Here is an 11,131-nt window from a genome sequence, read left to right as displayed (position 1 = left end):
CCTGCACAAGAGAAATGGATGTCATTTTTGGATTCAGTGATGCAAAATTAACCTAAATCAGTTGTAACACTCTGTAATCTATATTCACCGACCATAGTTCATACATGAAATTTATGCAGAACGTACCTGTTAAACACACGCGCATGGACCTGGGTAAAGCCCGCTATGCCATGATGGTATTTCCAGCCTGAGAATCAAATCCTCAAGCTTGCTGTGCTTGCCACTGGGACAGCCAGGTAATTGCACAACTTGGCCTAACTGTCCACCTTCTGAGGCCACCACAGCAGCGGGTTCTGCATGGTGGGAATTTGCAGTGTTTGAAAATCATGGACCTGTGTGTTGTGAAATATTTCCCTGCTCTCCTTCCACTTTTGATAGTCTTGTCTTTTTTTTTAACCCATCCACTCACTCCTGAAGGCAAAACAACCCCCAACATGATGCTGCCCCCTTGTACTTCAAAGTTCAGATGGTGTTCAAGCACAGACTTGCCAGCTTCCCTTTTTCCACCAAACATAACGATGCTCAGTTATGGCCAAACAGTTTTAATTTTAATTTCATCAGACTACAGGACATTTGTCCCAAAAATAAGGCATTTGGAAACTCTTAACTGGCTTACATTTCATTTGAAATAATGGCTGAGTGGCCTATCAGCCCATGAGCATACAGTACTCTGTTTCACCGACAGCTTTAGTATCATCACAAGGTCTTTTGCTTTCGTTCTTTACCTTTTGAAATGCACATTTCAGACTAAAGCACGTTCCTTTCTGGGACACAGAACCACTCTCTTTTCTGAGCGGTATGATCGCTGGAAATTCCCATGGGGTTTATTCTTGCATATAATTGTTTCAACAGAGGATCGTGGTAGCTTCAGGTATTTGAAAATTGCAACCTAGGTTGAACCAGACTTTTTGCAAGTTCACAATTCAATAATATACTGATATCTTTGCTGACTTCTTCTGACTTTCCTGTGTTACACAAAGCAACTTCAGATGTTCCTAGTTCAAATACCATCCACAAATGTAGCTGTATTTGTCAAGACCATAAACCAATCAGAACCTGGAGACAACAGCTGGGTTTCCCAAAATTGTTTAGACACATACTGTACATAAACTTCACAGATTTCAACTAATGAAATTGTCTATATAGTCTTTTACTTGGGTATGTAAACATCTGGTGTCAACTGTACATTTACAGTTCCAAAACAAATAAATGGCTGCTAACCAGTATACAAAGTGTGAGCGCGTTGACTGCACAGTTTGCTACACGAGAACAAACGAAACGGCAGGACAAAAACACTTCTCTGGTTGGAATAAATTTATTTTGATCGTCTGTAAACAAGGTGATAAATCAATATATGGCATTCTTGGTTTTATGCATAATTAATTCAATGCATTGACAAAGTGTATCCCAGATGCACGAAAACTAGTGAACAGAAATCAGCAAGGACAACAAACATTTGATGAGTACACAAGGCCTGAACAGTGGAGCTGAAGCTAGAGAAGAAACAAAGCCAATGAAGGGCAAGTTATGGGTGGGCAAAATTAATCTCTACATCATGGCACAAGAATACACTATCCAATAAACAGCAAATATTGGCTCCAAGCAACCCATCTCTTAATGAGTGTCACTACTTTATCAGTTGGACGTTACAGTTTAGGGACTGAGCGCAGTGCATGATAAAAGGCAACTCCAGTTTTAGTTGTCAACACAGAAAAATGATTTTCTTCAAATTGAGTGACGCTTCCGTGGGGAACAAGACACCAGATCCATGCTCACCACATTTCTATCAACACCAGAGCTTTTACTGTACTTGGTCCCATCTGGGGTAAAACTAAAGAACAGACTCCAGATGGTTAGAAAGAGAGAGATTTATTGTTCTACAAAATGATAGCCTTTCATACATTACAGGAGCTGGCAAAAGAAAAACAGTATTAAGTGCCTGAGCCGGTAACTGTGGAATGTCCATTTGATTTTTGGTGTGTGTACAGGCACAGTAACACTCCGCATTATGATTGTTAACTGATCCAAACTACACCTTGACAAGGATGTGGGTGCACAGATGTGAGGAAGGGTGTCCAATGTTTTATTAACGGGAAGGTCTTTTTTCCTGAAGGAGCAGTGTAAAACAGCGGGAAAAGAAATTGTGAGAGGAGGAAGACGTGATGAGCTACTGCGAAAGCGCCCCAATCAAAAGAAGGCATTGGCTGCTCTGCAAGGGAGCACATATTGTGGGACTTGTGTCAGTGGGCACCAAAGAAAAAGTGTTTGGCTTTCTTTTTGCTGGTCTTAGTCAAGTGACATCATTAGGCATCAGCTCGTCTTGGCTATGGATCAACTTAAGATGGTTTGGGCGAGGAATAGGGAGCAGAAGAAAAGTATCTAGCAACTAGAACAGGAAGTGAAATGAAACAGGGTGGTAGGTAGACGGTATGTAGGTGGGTGGGTGGGTTGACTGGCTGTGGTGGCACAGGACACTTTAATATCCAGCCTTCCTCAGGTGATCCGCCATATCATGTACTCTCATCTGGAGCTTCCCTCCATGGACACCTGCATTCCCCATGGCGAAAACCAATGCTGTAGCACAAAGAGGACCAACAAAAACAATGAACTAAAAAAACAATAGCAACACAGCATGTTAAAACCCTTACAACCCCAAGACGACTTTTGGGAATGATTTCTTTAATTTCTCTACAAGGAGCAGTCAAAAACTAATGAGCCCTAATGAACCTACCAATTGACTTTTTCTGAAATTTTCAGCTTATAGTTTAAGTACTTGCTTTTGTTTTATTTTTTCTCTTCCTGTCAGCAGTTTTGTAAATGAGGTCGTTCGATGCCTGTCAGAAGCAGAGCTGTGATTGAATTTCTTGCTTTGAAAGAAGGAACCCCAGACACAGTGTTTAAGGGTGAATGAGGGCTGTGTAATTGACATTCACGTCATTGCTGTTGCTACAGGAGGTAGTGATGAAAGCAGCTTCTGCTATTGTTCCAGGACAGTTCTACCCAGTAACAAGGTTACAGACTAAACACACACGAAGACAGCTGCATGCATTCAGCAAAGTGAAGACACCTCACTTATGCGGTGATTGTATCATTTACCTACAATAATATAGGGAAGGGCGGCACGGTGGCCGACTGGTTAGTTTTTTAAACTACTGGAAAGAATTATTAGACAGCTCAGTCACATTCAGAAGCTACGTAGCTAATGTACCATTGCTAGTAATGTGGCTTCTGAGTATACAGTCACGTTCGCTGTCCATATTGTTAAAGTGTAGCCTTAAAATGTCATGCAGTATTTCATCGTCATGAACCATTTATCTGTGAATATCCTCAGCAGACATCGGGTTTATTTAACACACGAGGTCAATGTAATAACCGAACGCTTTTTTTCTCCACAGGAACACAAGACAACCATCTTCTAGAACAGCACAGAACACCCCAGAACTACAACCCCAGTGCAAAACTGCAATTCTAGAGTTCCTTTTAAAGGAATATGAACCAAGACACTGAAGCAATTTTTTTTCTTCCAGCTTTCCAGTTCAAATGTAGATATGCATTTAAATGTGGTTAGATTACATCTCTATTTCATATGCATTTATGTTCGATACATTTCCTATATACACATTTTAAAATTTTCTGAAGGAAAACCCCAATACCTAAATGTAAATAACCACATTACTTTTATATAAATTGGAAATTCTCCCAAATCTCAATAACTGTATAATAAGTGTCTATTTGATAACTGTACTCATGTCTTATCAACGCTACAAATTGTGAAATGCCAAACTAATATACATTGTTCCTGTAACAGTGGCAGTTATTTTGTATTGTATCCTGAGATGTTTTTGTTTACAAATGTTTGGTAATGGGTTTTGTGATGGTTGTTGGTGCTACTTATTGGCTGCCGTTAGGCCATAAAGTCAGTTTGTCAATATGTTCCTTCTATAAAACGTGCTTTTTGAGTAGATAATGAAATATAGAAATGCCCCCCCGTCACGCGGTAGGAAACAATTTTAAAATACCAGTCACCTTTAGAAACTGCACAAACTGACAAAAAAGTCATTTGTAATAGTAACATTCATTTGACCCGAGATGGCATCTTTAAAATGTAATCGTCACATCTGCCCACGACACAGCCAGCAGGGCGTCAGGGGTGTTGACGTGTTGTCCCAATTCTTAGGGCCATTTGCCCCTTCATCAAGGCCCTCCAAGGGAAGGGCTAAGGGGAATGACGAACGGGGAAGGACTAAGGGATAGAATCAGGATTGGGCTGACATCAAAGAACGCTATCATGGCTTCTGTGAATGAGCCAAAGTCCAACCTATCTCAGCACGTACCTTTGCCAGATTTGCCTATAGTAATATTGTATGTGGGCCCTCCTCCTGCATCCTTTGTCCGGAGGTCCATCGTCCAATCCCCATCCACATCCAAACCATCTCTGATTACGGAGCATTTTATGTTGCCTATGGTCAGCCCGTTGATGAATAAAGAGGAACGATCCTTTGTCAACGTGTCAATTTCTTCAGACTGCAAAAGAAAAATACAAGTTAGTGATTCTGGGTTTCAGATAGGTGGTTATTTAAACAAAAACAATTACAGCTGCTCAATTTATGACTGTGCTGACATTTTTAGGTTACAAATGGCATGCAATTAACTGGTATTGTGCACATGCATCCCAGGTCGGAGTCTTTATTGGAGAAAATAAGAACGACAGGCACGGGTAAGCAATGTTAGATCTTGTAATGCTACACCTTTGGACCATAGCAAGTTCCCCCATGGAACATGTTGAGTGGACTTAGTTATCTTGGTTATCCACCAAGATAAGGTGACGGCTTCCAGGAGGGGTAAACCAATAACAGTCATAATTTACAGAAAAACAAATAGATTGTATAATATAATTATGAAAAATAATCGTTACTTACAGCCATAGTATGAATAACCTGCAATTGATGTAGTTGAATCTGAAGCACCCTCAGAAATGTATATTGAACTAGTAGCCATTTGCATTCAATACTACCCAAGAAGTATTGCTCTGTTTCAGAAAGATTGGCAAATACAACACCACTCCTTCTCATATATTGCTGAATTGTTGTTTACCTGGTTCTATAAGCATTCAACAATACCAAACTAACAACAATCCGCTACCTGCAGAACACCACGTGATCAGCGGACTTCCTGTGTATGTCGCGATAACGACTATAACTACAGGTTGATGCCATGGCTTGAAGCCGAACTTGCTATGGCGGGTGTCTGTTACATACAAGTATAGCATTTATTTACGCAAATATGTAAACACGAACAAAGTCAGATATTGTTTTCTTGGTAGCTCTTAAAGACATCTTGTGTAAAACCAAAGAGCTCGTAGAAATCTAAAGTTCCGACAGGTGTTTTGACTGTCTCTTGCTATAAGGTTCCACCATAAACCCACACCGGAAGGAAGGGCTTTGATCTGTTTTTCTGAATGCTGAAGATGGTAGCACATACCCTTTAATCAGTTATTAAAACCATAATCTGAATTTTTTTTTTTTTTTTTTTTTTTTTTTTTTACATCTGACTACTTGATGGGAATAATCAATTGAAAAATAGACTACCCTACCTGAAAGGCACATTGAACATGGTGTGCAGATGCATTTAAATTTGGACTGTTTTCAGAGACTTTTTCTGAGCAAATTCTCTTTATTCCCAATTTAGTGGATCGGTACTTACGGACAATAGGAAATGGCGGGACACACTGACAAATGTTGAGACCCACCGATTTATAACATTCACAACAAATACTGGCCAAAGAAAATGTCATTGTTTTTGAAAAAAATGGGTCAACTTTGGCATTTCAAGTCACCGAGCTTCTTTCCAAGTGCCAAGTTATGCTTTTTGTAAAGGCCCCTGGTATCAATCTGAGCTCACACAGAACACTGTCAAACATGTGCATGCACAAACATGGATCTTCAATGTTGAACGTGCAAAAACAAGAGTTCCCACTCGAGTGAAACGACCTCGCCCTGCTCAAGTCTACAAACAGAAGTGCAAAGTCATAGGGCAGCACAGGCGGCATTCGGGAAGCGGAAGTTCGACCAAGCGTTAAGGCCTCTTTATAGTCCCGCGCCTGCGTGGCCGACAACGTCCGCATTACATCACGTGACCGACGAATTGGCCTGTGCGGCCCCTTCTGTGTCGCTTGACGCCACACGGCAAAAAAAATTGCTGTGCATAGAATGCGGCGGAGATCATCTCATGATTGGTACGTTTTAGTCACGTGATAACGTACTAACCGTTCCTCCCAGTTCCACACAGCACCTACGCCGCCGCCGCCTTGGTCAATTTTGAAGCATAATTAAACATAATTTGGTTATCTAGGTCCATTTGTTCGAGCAGACGTTTCCACTGTCGCTGCTTTGTTCCTTGGTACGGAAAGGAAATTAAGAACGGCTACCGGAAATGGCCACAAAATGCAGACGAAACTCCACCCTGTTGCGTCCTAGCTAATCCCAGCCGTAGAGACACCCCCGACTTGGAGAACTGCAGCACATTTTCAAAACCGCGCGTGGGTTGCGCTCGAGTATAAAGACAAACTACGTGCGGGATAGCCACAGTGACGTCAGCGCGGTCGCTGTCTGCGAGTATACAGAAGCCTTTAGCCTGAGGTTAGCAACACAACAGGCTTCAAAGTGGGGCCAAACATGAAGGCTTCTTTATACTTTGTTTGCCTTTATACTCTAGCACAACCCACACGCAGAGTTTTGAAAATGTACTGCAGTTCACCAAGTCGGTGGGGTGGGGGTGTCGTTATGGCTGGTATTGGTTAGGACACCACGGGTTGGAGTTTCCTCTGCTTTTTTTTGGCCATTTCCAGTAGCCATTTTTACTTTCCTTTCAGTAAAAAGGAACAAAGCAACAATGTGACCGTGGAACAGTGTCTGCTCGAACAAATGGCCCTAGATGACACGTTTATGCTGCAAAATCGATCGAGAAGACGGCAGCGTAGATGTATGTAGAACCAAGGGGCACGCAGAGTACGTCATCACAGCAGGTTAAAAACGGACCAACCACGAGAGATTATCTCCGCGGCGTTCGACGCGCAGCAACAATTTTTGGCATGTGCGCATCAAGCTACGCAGGGCAATTCGTCTGTCACGTGATGCAATGCGGGCGTTGTCCCCTGCACAACCGCGGAAGTATAAAGAGGTCTTGAGGTCACTCCACAGTGGCCAGTCAAAATATGTCCTTTCATTCAATAACAATTATCTATTAAAAATAACATTCACATAAACCTTAGCGTTCTCCACGCCCCGGCGCTATTGTTAGCTAGTACTGCTTGCATGGTTTATAAGAGGGAGCAGCTCTCACGTTACTTATAAATGTAATTTTTAATAACTAAAAGCTTTGCACATTTTTATTTTTAACAAAAAGATGGATAGTTTTTTTGGGGATCGAAAACCGTTGAAAAGTCGTTCCTGGGTAGCAACGCACAGAAAAGACGAGTGAGAAAGTGCAAGAAGGCAGACACCACAGACAAGATATTCTATCAAGTGTTCAAGAAAAAGTCTATCCACAGCGGAAACTTTTTGATTTTGGCCTCCACGCCGAACGAGAGAAGAAGAAAAAAAAAAAAAAAAACCTGAGTGGAAGCGCCATCTTGGAAGATGTGGGGCGGCAGATTGACGTTCTACCGGGCGGGAGGCAGAAACATTTGACAACTTTGCCCAAATGTCGCTTAGCAGATCGCTGCTTTAAACCAACGACTACTCAAAAGTTACATTTGCCACGCTACTAAAGTATACTTTGTCCGCCAACGACATACTCGTTAAAAGTCAGCACAATTGGATGCGTTCTCTCAGCTTCCGGCAAAGTAAGCGCTAGCGAACGCTAAATGGCTGACGCCTCGGCGAGGGAGCTAACTCGCTTCGAAGCTCGCGTCAGTGCCATTTAGCGCAAAACTTGACAATTAACCCATTTAAAAAAAAAAAAAATTACGATATGTTACAACAAAACAAGATTTTGGGACACCAAGACCGAGCACAGGAAACTGTGAACTACAGGGTCCGATCAGGCCTGCTCATAAGAAAAGCACACGCCCGGCTGTGCTCATTTTCGTATCGAATGAGCCCAGAAAATGGGAGAATGAGCCAACTAACCGTGATGCTGCCAAACTTGCCGCCGCAATATGATGCCCAGACATATGGGTTCTCCCTGTACCCAACAATGGCCGCGTCCTGGCAGGCGAGACCATCGTCCATCAGCTTATCCACGTAGCTTTTCCAGGACATGTTTTCTGAAGATAAAAAGGAAGTCGGGTCAAGAAAGTTAAACAGACGCTTCTCGAGCGACGAAGGAAGCAGGAGAATAGCTGTCAGTGGCTTAAGCAAGCAGGGGGGGGGGGAAAAACCCTGCTTTGTCAAGTCCTCCGGCTTTCTTCTGTTCTCGCCAACCAAGAGAAGCCACAACCGCCAGACAAGGGCTTGGGTGTAGCCCTGACTAAATCACTCCGCGAAGATGGTGATTGGCCCCCTGCTTCATTGCGTAATATAGCACACGGCGGATGAATACATTCGTGTTTGAACGACCTACTTTACCGTGTGATTTTTGACATAGAAGTACCATTACGCCCAGTGATTTTTCTAGAACACGAGTCACATTGTCCTTTGTATTTACAACACTTTTAACTATAACAAAGTACTACACTTAACTGTTTTTTATGTGAATAAAAATGTACATTTTCAGCATGTTTGTACTACTCGCAAGTCATTTTTTAAGTGGACTCCACGCAAAAAAAAGGGTACAAGTGAAAGGTTGCGCTAAAAAAAAAAGGCGGCATTTTGAACGTCATCAACTCTATCGATGCACGAAATCGAACAGAACTGCTATCGAGGTAACTCGCGCCGAGAATGGCTACGTGGCCAAGCGCAACTCGTTAGAACAGAGCTCAAATACCTTCATCTGCCTGTCGGGTGGTGGAGGTAAAAGGCCAGAGTGTTGTTACGTTGCCACCAATGTTCGGACGGAAGCACGAGTTCAGCGATGAACGACGTGTCCTCTTTCTTCGATGTCTTTGATGTTAACTGTTACGTCTGTGTCTTTATAGTTGATATGTTAAAAAATCTGCGCAACAACTCCACTGGTCGGTCCACAAGTAGTACTAGTGGCTGCAGAACTGTATATGGAAACTATTCGTTAGTTTTATGAGTTTGACTTTATGCCGCGCCACGACGGATTAGAAATAAAATCAATGTGATTATAGTGGACACTTTCAGATTTCATTTAAAAGGCATCCTAATTATACAGTCTTTGAAGTAACACAGTATAACTACTGTACTTAAGTAGATTTTTTTTAGGTATGTTTTACTTGAGTATTTTCTGACTACTTTTAACTTTTACTACCTCCATTTAAAACAGATACCCTCCACAATGATGACACGATGTAAAAAAAAGACGGAAATAGAGTGAGGTAGTCAATTAGGTTTGAGATCTTGATTGATTTAGATCTTTAAGGCAAAAAAACAACAACAGCAATAGCATGGAGGAACATCAACAAGGAATCAGTAACAACAATGATGCGATAGATTAGGAAAAGCAAGATATTCCCCGTCCATGGCCTTGAATAAGTTAAAAGAGTTGTTTGATGTATCAAACAAAAGTGTATGCAGTGTTGTGTAAGCGTGCAGCCAATAATTTCTATCATTGTCGACAAGAATGATTTGTGACAAATGTGTGCCAGTGTGATAGTTTCTGGCCATTAAAAATGATCTGTCTAATCTAAAAAATTATATATTTTTTAATTGTGCCAAGTTATCGAAACAGGGTATTGTATAATACTATACCATCCATCCATCCATCCATCCATTTTCTGAGCCGCTTTTCCTCACTGGGGTCGCGGGCGTGCTGGAGCCTATCCCAGCTGTCATCGGGCAGGAGGCGGGGTACACCCTGAACTGGTTGCCAGCCAATCACAGGGCACATACAAACAAACCATTCGCACTCACATTCACACCTACGGGCAATTTAGAGTCTCCAATTAATGCATGTTTTTGGGATGTGGGAGGAAACCGGAGTGCCCGGAGAAAACCCACGCAGGCACGGGGAGAACATGCAAACTCCACACAGGCGGGACCGGGGATTGAACTCCGTGCCGCCGCCGATTTTTAATTATTTATTTATTTGTCTTGAGTTTGTTGTCACATTTCTGTCAGGTCAATTATGTATTATTCGTGCACTCACTGTAGTAGTCTCGCCACGCTGCACTATTTGCATATCTATTGTTGACCAATACTGGCCACTCATGCCAGAGTAGCATCTGCACCACTTGCACACTGACTGAGGAGTATCTGCAACATTTGCACAATCAACATTGTCCCAGATTATCGCACTACTAGTCACTTTAAACTGCATACATTCCTTGAAGTCTCGGTGCCCTTTGCACAATGATCATTGCACCGGACTATTGCTATATTAGTCTTTCGTACTGCTCTAAGTGCTAGAGGACTCTGCATCATTTTTCACAATTGTCCAAAAAAAACATAATAATGTACCGGGATTACCAGATAACTAGCAACCCTTTATTGCTCAGTGACTGTTTTTGTCAATGTCTTTATGTCTCAAAAGTGTTCCCTGTCAATTGACTGTCTGTTGTCGTACTAGAGCGGCTCCAACTAACGGAGAAAAATTCCTCGTGTGTTTTTTGGAAATAATTGGCAAATAAAGATGATTCTGATTCTGATTCTGAAGGAGCAAAGCTATCCAAGACCATCACACTAACACCACCATGTTTGACTGTTGGTATGATGTTCTTTTTCTGAAATGCTGTGCTGCATTTATGCCAGATGTAACGAGACACACACCTTCCAAAGGTGTGGTCAGTCAAAATTAACCAAAAATTGTGATTAGCCACAGTTAATTAATGATTTAACAAGGGGGGTACCGCTTTCTGTACCGCTTATCCTCACTAGGGTTGCGGGCATACTGCGGGCCTATACCAGCTATCTTCGGACGAGAGGCGGGGTACACCCTGAACTGGTTGCCAGCCAATCGTAGGGCACATAGAAACAAACAACCATCCACACTCCCATTCACACCTATGGGCAATTGAGAGTCCAATCAACCTACCACGCATGTTTTTGGGATGTGGGAGGAAACCGGAGTA

The 11,131-nt window shown here is 42.2% G+C and overlaps 1 protein-coding gene across 1 annotated transcript; it reads right to left on the bottom strand.

The window, feature by feature from the left end:
- Nucleotides 1-1,296: 1,296 nt before the first annotated feature.
- Nucleotides 1,297-8,488, bottom strand: LOC133480389 (profilin-2-like). Its single transcript, XM_061778305.1, has 3 exons — nucleotides 8,130-8,488; nucleotides 4,335-4,524; nucleotides 1,297-2,574 (listed from the first exon to the last, which is right to left on the bottom strand). The coding sequence occupies exons 1-3, from the start codon at nucleotides 8,259-8,261 to the stop codon at nucleotides 2,477-2,479; spliced, it is 420 nt and encodes a 139-aa protein (XP_061634289.1). The 5' UTR covers nucleotides 8,262-8,488; the 3' UTR covers nucleotides 1,297-2,476.
- Nucleotides 8,489-11,131: the final 2,643 nt, after the last annotated feature.

Source organism: Phyllopteryx taeniolatus, chromosome 7, assembly GCF_024500385.1.
Source record: "Phyllopteryx taeniolatus isolate TA_2022b chromosome 7, UOR_Ptae_1.2, whole genome shotgun sequence".
Taxonomy (NCBI): Eukaryota; Metazoa; Chordata; class Actinopteri; order Syngnathiformes; family Syngnathidae; genus Phyllopteryx; species Phyllopteryx taeniolatus.
The sequence above is the reverse complement of the archived record's forward strand: the minus strand, read 5'-3'. Positions and strand labels throughout refer to the sequence as shown.

Excerpts from the sequence above, each read along its gene's own strand:
- LOC133480389 (XM_061778305.1), bottom strand. The coding sequence starts at position 8,261 with ATGTCCTGGAAAAGCTACGTGGATAAGCTGATGGACGATGGTCTCGCC. Across the intron at positions 4,525-8,129 it reads GCAAGTTTGGCAGCATCACG|TCTGAAGAAATTGACACGTT; the intron begins GTTAGTTGGCTC and ends TTTCTTTTGCAG. Across the intron at positions 2,575-4,334 it reads TATAGGCAAATCTGGCAAAG|CATTGGTTTTCGCCATGGGG; the intron begins GTACGTGCTGAG and ends TTTGTGCTACAG.